Source organism: Rhinichthys klamathensis, unplaced genomic scaffold, assembly GCF_029890125.1.
Source record: "Rhinichthys klamathensis goyatoka isolate OS25496 unplaced genomic scaffold, OSU_Roscu_1.1 h1tg000302l_1, whole genome shotgun sequence".
NCBI lineage: Eukaryota > Metazoa > Chordata > Actinopteri > Cypriniformes > Leuciscidae > Rhinichthys > Rhinichthys klamathensis.
Genome location: NW_026606821.1, coordinates 132,501 through 152,936, shown reverse-complemented (window position 1 = coordinate 152,936; position 20,436 = coordinate 132,501). Strand labels below are relative to the sequence as shown.

Genomic DNA, 20,436 nt, shown 5'->3' with positions numbered 1-20,436 from the left:
GTTGTTCTGTATCCTTCAACATCCCTTATAGTAGTAAAGAGGAAGAGATGATTGGTCACGCCACATTAAAAAGGCCCAAAATCACATTTATTGTTTGAATTTAATGATAAAACTGACAGAATTTGAAAGCTGAGACTTTGTTTCATTTCAAATATATCAAAGCACAAAGCTTATTACAAATGTTTGGTGTTTTGTGCAGGCATCAACTAAAATTTCGAAGTGTTTGCCTTACCAATAGTTTCTGAAAAGCGCATAGATTTTGATGTCGTCGTCGTCGTCCGTTTGTAGCGTGGCCACATCTATCAGCTGACTGAAGTCATAACCTCTCCCACAGAACAGCCGGGCGTAGATCATCGAGGTCCAGCTGTTCTGAAGGTGACCCTTCCGACCGCCACGGTCATTCTGAAACACATCGACTCGGGTCAGTGCATATGGACTGCTTTAAAGGGCTCATTGGATACAAAATTCACTTTTATATGGAGTTTGCATATAAATGTGTGTTTGCAGTGTGTGCGGACACAACCACCATATTAGCATATTTCCCGTATTAGCATATTTCTGTCAAGTCATCACTTTGTGTCTTGTCAACACTCCCCATGGGGGGTGAGCAGTTTCTCATTATCATTTAAAGAGACACGCACCTCATTATCATTTAAAGAGACAAGCAGCTCATCATCATTTAAAGAGACATGCACCTATTAAATGCTTTTATTTACACACGCTAATGTGTCATCATCATTTAAAGAGACATGCACCTCATTATCATTTAAAGAGACATGCACCACATTATCATTTAAAGAGACATGCACCTCGTTATTTAAAGAGACATCCACCTCATTATCATTTAAAGAGACACGCACCTCATTATCATTTAAAGAGACACGCACCTCATTATCATTTAAAGAGACAAGCAGCTCATCATCATTTAAAGAGACATGCACCTCATTATCATTTAAAGAGACATGCACCACATTATCATTTAAAGAGACACGCACCTCATTATCATTTAAAGAGACATGCACCTCATTATCATTTAAAGAGACATGCACCTCATTATTTAAAGAGACATGCACCTCATCATCATTTAAAGAGACATGCAGCTCATTATCATTTAAAGAGACATGAACCGAAACGGGTTGCTGTGGACAGAGCTGTTTTTGAGGAGGTAAAAAGGCTGTTGTTTTACACAAACATTGAGGAATTTTAACCAAAGTATGTTACAAACTTTACATGAAGACCCTAAAGAAACATACCAACTTGTGGAAAATGGGCATCCGATGACCCCTTTAATGAAATATTTATGGTGTTTGTTGTCCTTTGTGTGTCTACACTGTACATAAAAAGCAATATGAACATTTAGCTAAATATCGGTTGTGTTGCACAAAAGAAAGTTATACGCGTTTGGACTGATGATGAGGGTGAGTAAACGATTACTACAATAAAATAAGCTCTGCATGTTATTCTGCATCACTCTGTGATTGCAAAAAGTTACACAATATTTCTCAAATGATCTAATGCAATCAAGAAAATTGAAACAAGGACCATAAATCTACAGCAATATCCTGATTTCATACAGAACAAGGTTTAATGTTCAATCAATGCTTTCATAATTGCAAAAATTCTGAGACATTTTCTGGTTAATTTATTGCATGCATGCATATATTCAGAGCTCTGACATGAACACTTGACGTGTCATCAGCACCTGCGTTTATAATTATATAACATTTCCCTTTGGCACAAATGTGACTGTGAGTTACTGAGAAACATCTTTATTAAACATGCAGGTGTCATTTTGTCATCTATTAAAATAGGTGAAAGGATGCAGAAGGAAATGCAGACGACGCACACACATTCTGTGCAAGATGCAACACCATCAGGCTGCATTTAATGCGGTTTACTGACTGATATATGAGATGATATTTGGCAAATCTGAGATTATTTATAATTGTGAATTTGACTGAGAAACAGAAGTGATACCTACACCGTTCCAGACACGTATGACAGCCTTTCTATAATTCATTTATATATATATATATATATATATATTAGGGGTGGAGCCGAACCCGAATACGGTATTCGGAAAGGCACAAATAACGTGTTTTTTACGAATACTTATTTCGAATAAATACTTTAAAAATATTTGTATTCGGGAACAAGAAAAACTTTATATCAAAAAGCTGCGTTTCCTCGTGAGACCGCACTGCAGTGCATGCCCGTTAGCCTGGAACACACCAAGCCGACGCCGACGAACTAGCGCCGATGAAAGCCGACTGTGTTGTCGCCTCTCGTTGCCTCTCGTCGGGGTAAAAAGCTGCACTTGAACACACCGAGAGAACTACAGGCGACTGTCAGCTAGAATGCGCGTTCTGCGCCTGCGTGTAAATGAGACAACTGTCTATTTCTGCAGATATATTCTCTATATTCGTCATTCAAAAAGGGGAAACCGACGCTGTCGGCTGCAGATACACAAACCATAAACAAAGCAGTGCGTGCTTACCTTTTTAAATATCAATCCTGCTAAACACTTAATTTATTCCACTCCGCTCGTGTTAATATTGAAATATTCGCCAAGGAACACTCAGGTAATATGACGTAACATAAGAACAGCCTTCTATCTGTAGAGTTTTGACTTCTTTGCTCGCTGTTTTGCTATTATTCTCGTGCATGACTCTTTCACTAAGCTGAACAGCCAATCAGAGTTCCCTCTTTCACCGACGGCCCGACGCCGATTCAACATGTCGAATCGGCCGAAACAAAGCCGACGAGGACCAATTTCAGCCGACGGCACGGAAGGAAACTCAGTCGGCCGACGCACAAAAACTGCCCGACGCCCGACCGTCGGCTTGGTGTGTTCCAGGCTTTAGAGTGAGTGTGTGACGTTCAGGAAGAGGTGACTGACACAGGCTGCTCCACACAGCAACAGAGAGGGCTCGGCTGAGCGAAAAACACTTAACTGCATCACTATTTTTGTTGAATAGATTTTTGTACCTTAACTGGGTTCCGGAGGCAGTTTATAACTTTCGGGAAGCGAACTTGACGCTGCGCGGGGGACAAGATCTGATGGCCGAGCGCGAGCGCGGGCGCGGGCGGTAATGCACTCACTCTGTGTGTGCGGGTTACGGGAGAATAAAACGATTCGCGGGACTCCCGCAAACTAGAAATATCTATGAATAAAACATATAAAGACTAATAGATTTGTATTCATCTGTTGCAGAAAAGCAACAAGAACAACTAAAACAAAATAGAAACGATTTACAGGCCAGAGTTTCTATTCATAACATGTTAGCCAATCACAGACATATGTGTTGATTTCTTGAACGCAATTGGCCAATCAGAAGCCTTTAAGATAGACTCCCCTCACCGCTCACGATGAACTGTCAGCTTTTTAGGGATTATTAAGGGAGCGCACTTTGAGCGCATTCAGTCATGCCAGACCATGCACGCAGTAGCTGCTTGCTTTTATGTTAAATTAACAGTGGTTTGTGTGTTAATGCTTTAATAAAAAATAATTTATCATAGGGTATGGTCAGGTTTTGTTTACATCCATTTTATTTATTGTTTTTGGTATTTATTCAAGTGCATTTTTTGTTAACAGAGACTGAGAGTCCATTGCTTTTATTGTTTTTGGTTGTTTTGTTCATTTATTGTGGATATTTAAAATGTTTTCCATTTTCAGTGTTAAATAGTCTTTAGAAATAAAAGTTTTTTGGTCTTTGAAAAGGTGTAGGCCTACCTGCATTATTATGCCATTATCATTATTTTAGATGTAAATGGTCTCAGAACGACAATATTCTTTCTTGGTCCTCCACCAGCCAAAAAAACTTGCTCAAGTTCTGTGTGGAAGCATTTTATTATATCATATTGTTATTATCTTTTCAATGACGTTCCTTGTTACATGTTCATTGCTGGATTTATGGAAAAACATCAACCAATTTTGCATATCCATAATTATTATAATGGATATAATTAAAGAATACTAAGTATTCTTAGTATAAATATATAATGTAAGTCTTACACTATAACGTAAATTAGAAGTGTAACGCCAAAAAAAAGTATTTTTACGCCTATTTGGAATTTTCCTCGAACACAAATACAAATACAAATACTTTTCCCCCCTCAACAAATACAAATACAGATACAAATACCGGCTGCTTTGCACACCCCTAATATATATATATATATATTTATTAGGGGTGGAACGGTACATGTATTCGTATCGAACCGAAACGGTATGGGCGTCACGGTTCAGTGCACGAATTTACACGGAGAATACACGGTATAAAAATAAATAACACTAGACGCGAATTTGACGCTCTATTCGCGTTTGGTGTGACCGTGACCGCATAATGAACAGGCTGCGATGTCAAGATTGCAATGCTGGAGTGTGTGTGTGTGTGTGTGTGTGTGTGTGTGTGTGTGTGTGTGTGTGTGTGTGTGTGTGTGTGTGTGTGTGAGTAAACTGTAAACTCTTGTCAAACTGTAACCTACAACTGTCACCCAACCAAAATCACACACACACACACACACACATACTGTTTTAAAAGCAAAACATATTTATCCAACTCCATTTCAAAACAGTCTGTGGGTCCCATCTTTTGGACATTCGTCATATTGCATTGGTTTCCATTTCTTGTCCTCGGAGCGCTAATCTTACACACTCTACATTGATTAAAAAAAAAAAAATCGAATGTGTTTTTAATGGTAGTATTATTTTATACAGAAATCAATTATTTATATAATTCAGATGAGAATAATGTTACATTGTCAATTAATAATGTTAATTAAAATTAAGGAAAACAAATATATTGATCTGAAATATAGCAAAATAATTTTAAATTAATAGTACAATTACCAAACATATCGCAAGGTCTTTTTGTCTTTTTATTAATTTAATTAATAAACTAATTATATAAAACTATTGTCAGTGCACTACAAATAAACTGGTTCTATGCCTTTATTAATAAAACTTATTTAAAAAATACAATGCCTTCTGCATTTTTGTTTTGCTTTTCCCTCCATTGTACCGAAATCGTACCGAACCGTGATGTCTGAACCGAGGTATGAACCCAACCGTGACTTCTGTGTACAGTTCCACCCCTAATATATATATATATATATATATATATATATATATATCTTATATACACTACCATTCAAAGGTTTTGGATCAGTATGATTTTTAATGTTTTTAAAAGAAGTCTCTTCTGCTCGCCAAGGTTACATTTATTTGATTAAAAATACAAAAAAAACAGTAATATTGAGAAATATTATTACAATTTAAATCATCTGTTTTCTATGTGAATATACAGTAAAGTGTAATTTATTCCTGTGATCAAAGCTGAATTTTACAAAAGATTCTATTTCAAATAAATGCTGTTGTTTTGTACCTTCTATTAATCAAAGAATCCTGGGAAAAAAAATTACACGACTGTTTTCAACATTGATAATAATCATGAATGTTTTTTAAGCATCAAATCATATTTAGAGTGATTTCTGAAGGATCATGTGACACTGAAGACTGGAGTAATGATGCTGAAAATTCAGCTTTGATCACAGGAATAAATTATATGTTAAAATATATTAAAATTGTTATTTTAAATTGTCATAATATTTAACAATATTACTGTTTTTTGTGTGTGTGTGTGTGGTATTTTTAATGAAATAAATGCAGCATTGGTGAGCAGAAGAGACTTCTAGTGTACTACATCTGAAGTCAATTTAAATTGCATTATGTCTGCAGTGTTCTGTAACTGGGACAGATAGATGTCACTGGGCGGTTTCTTTAGATTTTGTGTTAAAGGGATAGTCCCATCAAACATATTTTTTGTCATTATTTACTCACCCTCATATCTTTCTAAACTTGTATGACTATCTTTCCTCTGCAGAACACAAAAGGAGACGTTTTTAGGAGTGTCACGTAAATCTGATGATTAGGGTCCATTGTTGTTTTGGATCATATCGACGCTCCTTTTATGGACAAATTATATATTTCAAAATCTTTTGTGTTCCACAGAAGTCATACAAGTTTGGTACGACTTTAGGATGAGTAAATAATGACTGTTTTAATTTATGGGTGGAGTTTCAATTAGATAAAGTTAGTAAGAATGCAGAGTTGTTGTTGTGGCTGTCTATGAGTGCATGAACATGACCTACAAAAACACTGAAGCTGTACTTTTAGGGGTGTAACAATACCATCATGTCACGATTCGATACATATCACGATACTGAACTCACGATACGATATTATTGCGATACTCCAAGACATATGGTTAAAGGCTAAGAAAAAAATTACAGTTGATTAAAATGCTCAATTTGATATTACATTGTGTGTGTAAATGAATAGGCTTGGACTTGGTGCTGGAAACCCAAAGCACAGGCTAATAGAGACACCAGAATAACAATATTCATGATTCTGAAGCTAAAAAGTATTATTATTAAGAGTTATTTTAGACTAATATCTTTGCAATCTGTCACTGACTAGATGTATTTAAAATAATGTCGGCCACTTTTTACTGGTATCATCAGACATCTGGCATTATCAGGACACACAGATATTCCCACAGTGCATTATTATACATTATATTCAACATTATTTATAGCAGTTCAATGTAGTACTGACACTAAAACTCTGTAAACTTGAATTTTTTCTCACACAGTAATTTTTATTTTGGGTGAACTATCCACTAAACATATTGTTGCATTTTTGTATTGTGACAGGATATATTGTTAAACCCCTATTGAGATTCCTCAGATGTTAGAAAAACCCTTCATGGGGTTCATATACAGGTCAGAGGGAATCTCTAATTGCATTATCACTAATAGTTTACAGTATATGTGACCCTGGCCCACAGACCCAGTCACGAGTCGCACGGGTGTATCTGTGGCAATGGTCAAGTTACCCAACAATACATTTTATGGGTCAAAATTATCGATTTTTCTTTTATGGCAAAAATCATTAGGATATTAAGTTAAGATCATGTTCCATGAAGATATTTAGTAAATTTCCTACCGTAAATATATATAAAAATATATTTTTGTGAGTGGATGCAGCAAAATCGCGACCATAAATGCACAACTTTAAAGGCGATTTTCTCAATATTTTGATTTTTTTGCACCCTCAGATTCCAGATTTTCAAATAGTCGTATCTCAGCCAAATATTGTCCTTTATTCAGCTTTCAAATGATGCATTAATCTCAATTTCAGAAAAAGTACCCTTTACTGGTTTTGTGGTCCAGGGTCACATGGCTTTAAGCACGTCTGCTGTACAACACAATCACACACAAATAAAACAAGATCTCGAGATGTTTCGCTGTGCGTTTCCGCTCACCTTGCAGCTCTGAGAGACTCGAGGGATCCACTGGTCCGATTCGCCATCTTTACTTTTGTGTTTCTCAGCGAAGAAGGAATAAACTTTGTCCTGGTGTTGGCCTTCACCAGCGACCAGCTTCAAGTACTTTTGCTCTAAATGTTACATGAGAAAAACGGCCCTTCTCAGAATGAAACTCATTTCAGTGAGAAAGTGAAATGAAACCGTTTAGATATCAGTAGTATTGTGTTTAATCTGATTTCTCACCCAGTTGAGTCGACTGAGACCAAATGTTGTAATTTTTGTCCTTGTTTACCCTGTACAATCCCATCTCAGACGTAGTGAAGTACAGCATATCATCTGAAAGGTAAAAGAAAGAGCGAACATGGACGTCACGCGTAGCATGAGATAAACGCAAATTATGCATTACTGTTGCTAGTCAATCATATTGACCTTAGTCAGGGTAAAGTCATATTACATTTTTACCAGAATGAAAACGAGACGTGCAGTTTGTACAGTTAAAACCAGTTTGAAAGTTGAGAGTTGTGTGAAACTGATCTTGGACCTTTATACAGTGCATGTTACTCTATGTCTAAACTTAATTATCATCCACATAAAATGTAATATGGTCTCCACCCAGACTATATAATAATAAAATATATAAAATATCCAATATTTACTCACTGTCAAGCCATCCTAGGTGTCTAGATTTTCTTGTTTCAGCCGAACACAATCGGAGTTATGTTAAATAATATCCTGGGTCTTCCCAGCTTTATAATGGGAGTGAATAGTGCATGAGTTTTTGAAGCTCCAAAAAGTGAATCAATCCATCATAAAAGTAATCCATACGACTCCAGTGGCCATAAAGGCCTTCTAAAGCAAAGCAATGGGTTTTTACAAGGAAAATTATCCATATTTAAAACTTTATATGCTACTAAAACCCATGGCTTCGCTTCAGAAGGCCTTTATGGCCACTGGGGTCGTATGGATTACTGTTATGATGGATGGATTTGTTTTTTTTGGAGCTTCAAAAACTCAGGGACCATTCAATGTCATTACTGGGAAGACCCAGGATATTATTTAATATAACTCCCGATTGTGTTCAGCTGAAAGAAGATCGTCTAGACACCTAGGATGGCTTGAGGGTGGGTAAATTATGGGATAATTTTCATTTTTGGGTCAATTATTTCTTTAACACCAAGTATTAAACTTCAGTGTGTAACTCAAACCAAAAGTCTCATATATAAAGAGAAGAATATCAGAGTCTTGACAATGGACTCTTGTGATTTGAACCAGTAAGAAACCGCTAACAATCTCATAGCCAGGCTCAAACAAATTTATTTATTTTTATTTCCATCTATTTAGCATCACAGAAAGGAAGTTTTGCACATACAAAAAACATCTATTTACTTCTCGGTTTGGTGATGCAGAAGTGACGCTTTACCTTTCAAAGCATTCTTGCGAAATGTTTAGGTTGAAGTCAATGTGCACTTAAAGTCCCGCTGTGGTGTAAATCCAGCTTTTAATGTTGTTTATGTGTCTATGTGGTGTTTTTAATATGCTTTAAGACACACCATGTGTAAGTTCATAAGTCGACAGCATTGCTGAGTATTTCCTCCTTAAAACTGCAGTGAACCAAAGACAGTCTCAAAAACACGGTTTGAAATCGCTGGTGTTTCTGACGTCACAAACGACCTTGTAACCAATCAGATCAACGTGTGATCGTCAACCAGTGGCTCTCTGAGCTGAGTGAGTGGAGGCGGGGCTCATTTGCATATCCATAGAACCGCACATACTAAATGAGGCAAGGGTCAAGTCAAGTCACATTTTTTTATATAACGCTTTTTACAGTAGTGTTTCAAAGCAGCTTTACAGAGATAACAGGAAAATAATGCAAAAAAGTTTGTTTCCAGAAGAAAACAGCGTCACAATCCAGTTCAGTAATATTTCATTTTTGTTTTAAAATAAAAGTGGAGGCGGGGCTCGTTTGCATATTCATAGAACCGCGTATACTAAATGAGGGTGTCGAGTTACATTCAAGATACTTTAAGGTATGAAGATATTTTTTTTCAAGGAAAAAATGTTGAAATATGTCATTTTGGTGATCAACGATGAGTTTTAAGGGATACAATTATTGATTACAGAAGAACTTTAAGAATATCTCATACTATGTGATGCGCCACGGTTTTCAAATCTTGTAGTGTGTGCAGGTTTGAGATTTGAAAGAAAATGTGTGCTTGATGCAACCAGATTTAACAATCAGTTAAGATTGAAGGTTAAGACAGCACAGATCAAACCATCCTAGTGTTACAGAAACACTAATCAAGGGTCAACATCCATCTGTCAGACTATATATGGAGACAAACTAGACCATCAGTAAACGGAGATCTTTAGTTCCTCTTTCAGTTCCTCTCACAAAACTTGATGAAGCAAACAAATGTGCAGAAATCACAATTTCTTCTCAGACGCATTCCTGACACTGTAGTTTAACCAAACGTGAGCATTTGAACATTTTGAATACTGTATGAGCAGCATGAACATTCTGCTAAACTTCTCCATTTGTTTGGAACATATATCCAATATTTTTTATCGTAGGGACACATAATATCCATCAACTTTCCTGTTAGTTTTCCAGAATATGAGTTAAACATTGACAGTTAGTTATATGTAGTATCAGCAATAAATGGTATCATATGCAAATGCATGTTAGTTGCAGCATGAGCTTCAGTAACAGCACAGCGTTTCAACACGTCAGCGGTTTCCTGAAGCACTGCTAGAACAAACACGCAACCCTGTGTGAAATCATATTGAAATGCTATTTCATAATGTAAGCTTCTATACTAAAGATTAGTGCCTTGATACTTTCCTCAACACTGAATAATGGAGGAGCAGAAGGGAAAGTAGGAGTGTTTGAGAAACCAAACCAAGCACAATCCCCCTTGTATGTACAATAATAATAGCCATACAGTGGTCAGCTATATGCCAAACAATGAACAAGCCATTTGGTTGTGAAGAATCTGAGTGGGTGCAAGATGAAACCAGCCCTTCAATAGCACAAATATTGAACAAGATATGAATGATCATTATTTTTGCAATTCTTATTAGTGGCAGCAAAACTGCAACTCAAACTAATGCAAGCTCACTACGTACATGAATACAAACGCATACACCAATACTCAAAACAGTGTGTAATACTCACCAACAAGTAACGATGGCTCATTAATAATTGGCTTATAATTTTCTAATTTGAAGCAGTCAGTCAGGGAATAACTGGAGGTCTGGAACAAAACAGATTACTCAGCTTCATACATTCACACCAGTTTAAAAAGCATACGGTAAAAACAGAACGTACCAAGTTACAGCACTTTGTATTTTCACAAGTAGATCCGCAAAAAAACAGATTTCCATCAGCGCCCTGACTGAGCAGAGAGAGCCTGTACGGACACTTCTGAAAAATCAACAGTTCAACAGTGGTTAGTGACCTTTAATGCGACAGAAAATACCAGAAGCTCCTGAAACAACATTGAGAATGTTTACGTTAATGTTCGATTTTGCATAATAAAAAGTGACTGGTCATGTAGGTGCAAAAATTGGAATAAGATTATTATTACCTGCCATTTAAACACCTTAACCTGCATTGTCGGCTTTTTTTTTGTGTGTGTGTGTGTGTGTGTGTGTGTGTGTGTGTGTGTGTGTGTGTGTGTGTGTGTGTGTGTGTGTGTGTGTGTGTGTGTGTGTGTGTGTGTGTGTGTGTGTGTGTGTGTGTGTGTGTGTGTGTGTGTGTGTGTGTGTGTGTGTGTGAGAGACATAAAATCGTCCTTACTGGTAAAGTTTCACAGAAATATATGGACTTCGATTTTAACCCAAGATATTATAGAAATGTTTTCATCTTGTACAGCCGAATGAAGAGGAGAAAACAAGTCTTACAACCTGGCAAGAAAATCATGTTTACATTTAAACCAGTAAAACTGGTTTTAAAACAAAAATGGAATAAGCAGATTGGTTAATACCAGAGTCAGTCAAGTATCTCTTGAGTAAAATCTTCTTAACACTTACTGAATTGTCTGAATCTTCGCTTTCATCCTCACAGAGACTCACATTTACCTAAACAAGGATCCAAACAGACATGAAGTCTATTACTGTAAACATATCATGTTACAAGACAAAAAGTTGACACTAGACAAACATAACCTTCAAACTTGCTAATCATGTCAAACTTGCTAATCACTCCAGCCATAAACTCTTAATAAGAACAAAGTATTTCAATGTATTTCAATGTTTCGCATCAGAGCAAGTTGGATAAGGTTTTGCATAATCGTTTAAAGTAAAATATCTTCTCTTTTGGCAGACAATAATCAGCTGGTTTTATATGTCTATATAAGGTACCAGTTTGGGTATGAAGTCTTGTGCTGGTTTGATGGAATAAAGGGTCTCGTTTCTTCCCATCCAGATGATGCTACCGGAGGTGCTGACCAGCTTAACCAAACCACTATGGTGGTTTTCAAAAGAAAACCTGGTTATACCTGAAAGAGTGAGAAAAACTGAAGATATAATATCTAAAAAGTGTGCATTCAGTTTAATAATGCACAACACCAGCTCTGGGTTGCGTTGCCCAAAAGCATCATTAGCCAACTAATATGGTCGCAAGTTGAGTTGAGTTTGTATCATAGTTGGCTCCGGGAAACACAGCCCTGAGTGGTTTGTGGGTAATTACCATAGAGTTCATGAGAATACATGTGAACATGAAGTGAGGCTTTGACACATGAAAATGTGAATATTTGACTATTAAATATTAGATTTGGATAGGCTATAAAACACCTTTAACATATTTCCATGTAATTATCCGACAATAAAATGTTTTTCAAACTATTTAAAGTCCCCCTTTGGTGAAAAATCAAGCTTTTAATGTTGTTTATATGTCTATGTGGTGTTTTTAATATGCTTTAAGACAAACCATGTGTAAATTCATAAGCCGATAACCTTTGCTGAGTATTTTCTCCTTAAAACGGCAGTGAACCAAAGACAGTCTCAAAAACACAGTTTGAAATCACTGGTTTGTCTTTCGAAAGGGAACTCGCACTGCGTCGATTTGACACTATGGGGAACGCCTCCGCGTTAACCATAGTCTGAAACGCTTATCCAATCCTATTGGCCGGGGACAGCCTATGACATCACTACTAGTGCGACCTGGAAGTATATAAGGGGAGCCTGGAGAACATGTCAACAACGTATCGTCTTCAGGGACTGTTTTGTCTGTACCTGAAACTTCTAAAAGGTAATCATGGCTTTTGAAAAACGCTTCAGGAAGTGTGTGCATCTGTGTCTAAGATATTTGACACCTGATGACACACACAACTTGTGTGTTTATTGTTTGGGCTGAGAGCACGCAGGATCAGTTCCTGAGGGATCTGCTTGTGCCAACTATGAGTTTTTCCCTTGAGAAAACGCTCGAGGTATCTGTACCAGGCGGCTCGCGCTGAGAGCGGCTGGAATCGTGGGTTTTTTCAGAGGGAAATCGCTGAGGAGTTGGAGGTAATTGTTAATCTCTCACGCCCCTCTGAGACTCGCGAGAGTGAGCTGCCGGATGAGGATGTGTTGTCAAAAATAAATAAATAAATAACATCCTCTGATCCAGCACCAAGTGCTCTGTTGGCTATAAAAACAACCAGCCCAAGAGAACAGGAGATGGCTGATGAGGGTGAAGAGGATTTACAACACGAACCCTCACAGCAACCCTGCCCCGCGTATGATGAGTTGTGAGTGTTATGTAACGCGCTTCAGCGAGGCTTCATGCAATGCATGGAAGAGCCCGTATTCAGTGCGCATTCATCACCATCAACGCACAAACTTCTAGCCCAGAGCCTGGTCACTGCTTATAAGGTTTTAGTATTGCCTTCCAGAATCTATCTGAGGATTTTTCTGTATGATTACTTAGCTCCCTAAGTCTGGTCGGAAGGTTGATGGACACTCACAAGGCCTCCCTGTTAGATCAGCCCTAGAGCTGGAGGTACTCCCCTTATTAGGTTCCCTTTTAAGAGGGCTTTGAAGCACTGTGTAGATCCAGGATTGAGTAGAGTTACTCCCCTCGCTTCCAAGGGTTAGAAAGCGATATGCTGAGTTCTACTCTTTAGGATGCTCGTCTCTAAGATCTCGTCTGTGAACGATTACTGCCACTATCTGCAGTCCTGCCTATCGGATGCCTACACAAGTGAGGCAAGTAATGTTAGAGACTCTGTTTAAAAAAGCACTGCCTGGGCTGATGCTTGTGACTTTCGAAGTTGTAGACCTTACAGTAGGCTTCCTCGATAGTCCGTAGCGTAAGACTGTGCTCCCCTTGCTTTAAAGGGTCAATAGCACCTTTGCTGAGTACACTGCCTGTTGGCAATGTAAACAATGTAAAGGTGCTCCCCTTATTAGGGTCCCTTCCAGAATGCCCAGCCTCCACAGGGCTTTGAAGAACTGTGTAGAACCAGGATCGAGTAGAGTTACTCCCCTTGCTTCCAAGAGTTAGAAAGCGCTATGCTGAGTTCTACTCCCCAGGATGCCCGTCTTTATGATCCGGTCTGTGAGCGATTACTGCCACTATCTGCAGTCCTGCCTATCGGATGCCTACACAAGTGAGGCAAATAACGTTAGAGACTCTGTTTAGGAAACAGAAGACTAGGTCAGTAAAATAGACCAGGTTAGCCTCCCTGGTGGCATGTGGGGTTGACTTTATGTCTCCATCAAAAAGTGACTGAACAGTACTGCTTTCGGACCCTCTGGCCATATACCCTTAAAGGAACCCCTTCCATGGAAGCTGTTGGTTCCAGGCCTTTGAGCGGCCTTGGTAGGCCTTCGTTGTATCGGGGGCCTCTTTGAGGCTTATGGGCAGTGGCTGTAGGGAATACTGTGACCCGAAGGGGGAGTGTTTTGGCATTTCAGTGAAACTGCCATTTTTTGACGTTTTTGTCACAGCCATAATTTGGCATGCACTCCCCTCAGCATGGTGGCGTTGGTATATCATTCCCCATAGTGCCAAATGGATGCAGTGCGAGCTCCCTTTCGAAAGGGAATGTCTAGGTTACGACTGTGTATGACACTGCATCTTTCGCCATGCCTTGAGGGTGCTTGCTGAACAGTCCCTTCAGACGATAAGTTGTTGACATGTTCTCCAGGCTCCAATTATATATACTTCCGGGTCGCACTACTAGTGATGTCATAGGCTGTTGCCGGCCAAAAGAATTGCCGTGATTAGATAAGCATTTCAGACACCGGTTCACATGGAGGCGTTCCCCATAGCGTCAAATCGACGCAGTGTCTCTTTCCCTGTTCTCAGGGAACAGAGGTTACAGTCGTAACCTACTCAGTTTCTGATGTCACAAACCACCTTGTAACCAATCAGGTCAACGTGTGATCGTCAACGAGTGAATCTCTGAGCTAATGTGAGTGCGTGGAGGCGGGGCACATTTGCATATTCATAAAACCGCTAATACTAAATGAGGCAAGGGTGTAGTTAAAGTCAGAATTGCAAGATATAAACTCGCAATTCTGACTTTAACGCAATTGCGAGTTTATATTTTTTATATCAGAATTGTGAGATGTAAACAAGTCGCACTTATCTTTTGAATTGTTTTATTCCGTGACAGAAACAAGCTTCCGTATTAATGTGCCTACAGGCACATTAATATGGAAGCTTGATATGTTAAGCCAAATGATATGTTGGCTTTAATTAACTTTATGTCAACAGGTTCCATAAATTAACTTTTTTATGTCAACAGGTTCCACATAACTGGGTTACGTTAAACAAACATAATTTGTTCATGTAACTTCAACACACTCAAAAAAATGATATGTTGGCTTTAATTAACTTTATGTCAACAGGTTCTGATATGTTGGCTTTAATTAACTTTATGTCAACAGGTTCTGATATGTTGGCTTTAATTAACTTTTTTATGTCAACAGGTTCCACATAACTGGGTTACGTTAAACAAACATAATTTGTTCATCTAACTTCAACATGATGGAATTAAGTCATTTTAAGCAACCCAATTAAACTCTAAGCAGAGTGTTAAATGAACACTGAAGCAGTGTTAAAGTTAATGAGATAGGCTAATTAAGTGAATAATTGAGTGATGATTGAGCATTATTGAAGACACCTGATGTTAACAAGCAAAATCACTGAAGGAGAAAACCGGAAATTTAAGTCACCATTATGGTGACCAGTGTTTGTTTTAGTTGGGCTCTTGACCCTCACATCATTAACTTTAGATTATGTTTGGTTGCTGTACATGAGTTATAACAGCCAGATGAACAAATAGAAAAGGTGATTTGATAGTGTTGGTTGTGTTTTAACATAATCATTATATCACAATCATTTGACCTCAATCACTGAACTCATATTAGACCTCAATCACTGAACTCCTATAGAACCCAATTTAAGTTTACCTTAGGGATTATAGCAGCACTGTTATTGTAGAGCATACCATTTTTAGCCTTTTCAATGAAATCCAAGTAATCAAATCAATAAAAATAATAAACTTCTAAAAAAATATTTTATGCAGGCACACACAGACATCAAGAATCAGCCTGTGAATCTCAACAATGGTGACAATTATAAAGCATGTTGCAGTGCATTCTGGGTGCCACAAATCAAAACTCATTCATGGCTCCCATCATGCATTGCTGCATGAATAAATAATGAGCTTATGTTCAGAGGTGATCTGTTTGTCACCATTGCTGAGATTCATACGCTAATTCTTGATGTCTGTGTGTGCCTGCATACAATTGTTTTTAGAAGTTTTTTTTTTATTTTACTGATTTGATCATTTGGATTTCATTGAACAGGGTAAAAATGGTATGCTCTACAATGATAGTGCTGCTTAAATCCATAAGGTAAACTTAACTATATGAGTTCGGGTCAAATGATTGTGAAATAATGATTATGTTAAAACACAACCAAACACGATCAAATCACCTTTTCTATTTGTTCAACTGGCTGTTATAACTCATGTACAGCAGCCAAACAAAATCTAAAGTTAATTATGTGAGGGTCAAGAGCCCAACTAAAACAAAGACTGATTTACCTCAGAAAAGCCATTCAATGATCATAGCATAGTAAGCTAGAAAAATTACTTTAGGGACGAGCATTTTATTTTGCTAAATATAGGCACTAGCTATATTACATATCCATTCTATTTTTACTCTTATATTGTTAGAAAAATGTTATTATAAAAACCACTTTGTATTAATTGTATGAAATCACTTAAAGGTATAGCGGAGGATTTTCTTTTTCCGGGTGGGTAGCCTATACTATTGGTCCACCTAAGTGTCAATCATTCTGGTGATATGTTTACTTAAGGCCGTCGTACGTGCTCGTCCCTATGTAGTTTTCGCTTTCTGCGCATGCGCACTTTCAGGTGTATTATGTGTGATGAGTTACGGTTTCAGCCATTCCTTTGAAAATGGCTGAGGGTCGAAAGAGAAAAAATGTATACGAAGTGTATGATAAGAAGAGAAAGGCCGCAGAATATAGAAACAGGACCAGAGTGATTTTGGGTGAATATTTCACACGCTGGCGTGCGCTAAAAGTACAGGTTGGGCTTCCCACTGATGCCGCAGTCGCGAAGATTCTACTAGACAGGTAAAGTTTGTCATGCTATTTGGAGAAATCCATTTAAAATCACTGCTAGTAAAAGTTTAATAGGCGTTCCCTCTCGGGAGCAAATAGAGTGTTGCGCATGTGCATTTTTAAAAAAATTGGAGAGGGCGGGTCTTCTCTAAAATTCGGAAAGATCCTCCGCTATACCTTTAATATACTATTTTTATATTATAGTAATATTATAAAATGTATATTATTTAAAAGTAATTTAAATTATATTAAAATAATTCTCACTCCAAGCTTGAAGCTTGGACTGTAACAGCCTATGTTTTATATATACATATTAGGGGTCTAACGATACACGTATTCGTATTGAACCGTTCGGTACGAGGCTTTCGGTTCGGTTTTCGGTACGCATTTTTGAACCGAACGGTTTGTTGGACCATTTTTCCTGCTGACCAAAATTTCGTTATTTCAAATGTAGGTGCGTCACGCGTGGCAAGCGTGCTTATAATGTAAGAGACGCTGGCGTGACCACAACATTGCCCAACATCAAAATGGCAAATGTAATGTAAGTGGAACGAAACCACTCGTTATTGTGTGGTTGACGGACCATTTATCAGTTTGGACCAAAGCAGCGCGAGTCGATCTTCATCATCAGCACTGTTACTACACAGCCAAATCCAGTAAAGAAAGCATTTGAATTCGCCACTGAAGTAATAACATCGCTGCGAGATCTAGCGAGAAACATTCACATTTCTCCGTTATTAACGGATCAAACAGCGCTGAAATCAGGAAGAAACATTGTGCCATGAATGAACTATCCAGTGCCCACAGATCAGCAACATTCACCATGGGTTTACTGTAGTAACACTACTAACTGTAGTAACACTACTAACTGTAACCATGGAAGTTTGGCAGGAATAGTAGGCTATAATTCTTTCAAGTAACATCCCTTCAGTTTTATTTTGACATAATGAATATACAATTGCTGCCCTCAAATGTTAATCTGAACTAAAATAAACCTTTGTTTATAACTACTACAATATTACATTTCATTTTGTCCAAGGAGCTGTTTTGTTACTAAGAAAAGTCAAGTATAGCTCCATCATTGCTCAAAGTAAAAAAAAATCATACTTTATGATGTTAGTTTTAATAAAAATATAATTAAAAAAATTAAATCAAGGAAATTTCTATGGCATTTCTTTCTTTTTGCTGTATCGGAAACGTACCGAATTGTACCGAACCGAACCGTGACAAGTGTACCGTATGAACCGAACCGTGAATTTTGTGAACCATTACACCCCTAATATATATATATATATATATATATTCTGTACGTTTCCGATACAGCAAAAAGAAAGAAATGCCAGAGAAATTTCCTTGATTAAATTTTTTTAATTATATTTTTATTAAAACTAACATCATAAAGTATGATTTTTTTTTACTTTGAGCAATGATGGAGCTATACTTGACTTTTCTTAGTAACAAAACCGCTCCTTGGACAAAATGAAATATATATATATATATATATATATATATATATATATATATATATATATATATATATATATATATATATATATAGTGTGTGTGTGTGTGTGTGTTTGGTTAGTTTTAAAAAAAAAACGATGATTCTGAGAAAATAACAAGTAAATGTTCGCTTACCTTCGTTTTTCACCGTCACTCGAGCATCATAATGCAGTTTTGTTGAGCAAACACATGAAATCAATATCAACAGCACACAGAAACCCGTCCAGTCCATCTTAGCAAGCGAGTTTTGACAGACTGAGTGAGTTTTAAAGTGCGTCTGTCAAACTTCCTTAGAGGCGCGGTTTCATGTTATCTCAGCCATGTGTGTGTGTGCAGTGCACTTGATAGTGGGATATGCTGTAGTTCTCCATCTGAATGCCAATATAACTGTAATTAAACACTCAGTTGTACAATAAATACAATACAATGCTGCCTTACACACGTTACAGATGTTCTCATTTAATTCGAAATGTGTGACTGACGAGTAAGTTAAGCGTCCGCCACATGGCAGTTAACGGTCGACTGGAATACTGAATTAAAATAAATAAGAATTAGAATAAATTGAATTTAAGTAATCTAAGTGCGCGAAATGACATCATCATCATAATTTGTCAGAGAAGACGCGTTATGTACGATGATTTAATGGTTTAAGCGATATATAAGTGAACATCACATGTCAGAAATGACAAGAACTTAAATAAACAAACCGTGTCTGCTCCTCGCCTATAGTGTCCATGTTTTGACTATTTTCTTTCTATCATACACCGAAAAGCTAGTCTCTGTACTAATAACAGTCTGTAACGTCTAACTACCCCTGCCTGATGCTGCACTGCGCATGCACGCCAAAACAAAAGTCCTCTTTGTAAAAAACACAAATCTTGTAGGTTAATTTGTCAGAGTAGAAAATAACAAGATGCTTTTACACAAGTATTGGGAGAGCAACTTGGCTGTTTGTAACCAAACGTTTTTAATGACAGATTAAAATGTTTAACAAGGGGTAAATAATTTAATCCAAAATGTGCGATGCTGTGGGCTTTTGAAAATCACATGATGCTGCAAATTCTGTGAGAAAAAAAATCCTTTGTTTTGCTGTCTGGATGTAAAGATAAACTATTGATACTTGAGCTGTATAAAATGTCCGTCTGTAGTAGCCTACTAGCAGCAGTAATGGTTTTAAATAATGCAAATGATATATTTGGCATGTCCTCAGTTTTTAAACTAAAGTCGTAAGCTAAACACAAACTTAAGAAATAAAAAGGGAAAAATATGAATTGGTGACTAATAAAAAATAAATTCCTGAAGAAACATATTAGCTTATCTTATAGAATACATTGATAAAGTGCACGATGTTCTTTTTAGACATTATTTGCATCTATAACTGTTAATATGTCTTCTATGAAATGTCTTGGTATTGTTGGATAAAATCTATTTTTTATTTACTCAGAAAAACATCACATTATGGAAGCAAACATTGGATTGCAAATGCAGCTTTTTAATGTCTTTTTTATGGCAATAGATTTGGCCTGATGAAGAGTTTGGTAGAAACGTTGCTCTATAGTTTTGTGAGTGGATGAATACATTTTTTTTATTTATTCTTTTGACCGAACACCTATGGCAAGCCGTTTTAACATTTAATCCTTAAAACATACTAGTATCTATTCTCATGCTACTACAATTGATATTTTAGATAGTATATATTCCATTAGATACTAGTGATACATAGGCCTATGTATGTGAAATTCTTTTGGATTGATGTGGAATATCTATTTAATATGTTAAGTGGAATTAAAGTTCACATAGAGAAAAGTGATGTTTTTTTTATTACGACAAAAAAGATCTAGACAGAGTCACGTTTTTATGTTAAATCTTATCTTTTTACTTGGTAAGTTTTACATAGAAAATGTAAATGGTCTGAAAGCATACCCAACATCAACCATTTTAAGGCTGACTTGAAGATTTACTTTGAAACACTGCAAGGACTTTCAAACCGCAAAGCAACCAGAACTATGGACGTCA

The 20,436-nt window shown here is 37.1% G+C and overlaps 1 protein-coding gene across 1 annotated transcript in view; it reads right to left on the bottom strand.

Annotated features, from left to right (window-relative positions):
- LOC130103983 (semaphorin-7A) overlaps window positions 1-18,697 on the bottom strand; it is a 36,241-nt gene extending 17,544 nt beyond the window's left edge. The window contains exons 1-8 of the mRNA XM_056270341.1: window positions 18,556-18,697; window positions 11,694-11,830; window positions 11,364-11,411; window positions 10,660-10,755; window positions 10,507-10,585; window positions 7,575-7,667; window positions 7,329-7,462; window positions 233-402 (exon numbers count right to left, since the gene is read on the bottom strand). Of these exons, the coding sequence (XP_056126316.1) occupies window positions 233-402; window positions 7,329-7,462; window positions 7,575-7,667; window positions 10,507-10,585; window positions 10,660-10,755; window positions 11,364-11,411; window positions 11,694-11,830; window positions 18,556-18,652 (854 nt within the window). The 5' untranslated portion in view covers window positions 18,653-18,697. The remainder of the gene's footprint in view (window positions 1-232; window positions 403-7,328; window positions 7,463-7,574; window positions 7,668-10,506; window positions 10,586-10,659; window positions 10,756-11,363; window positions 11,412-11,693; window positions 11,831-18,555) is intronic.
- Between the last annotated feature and the right edge of the window lie 1,739 nt (window positions 18,698-20,436).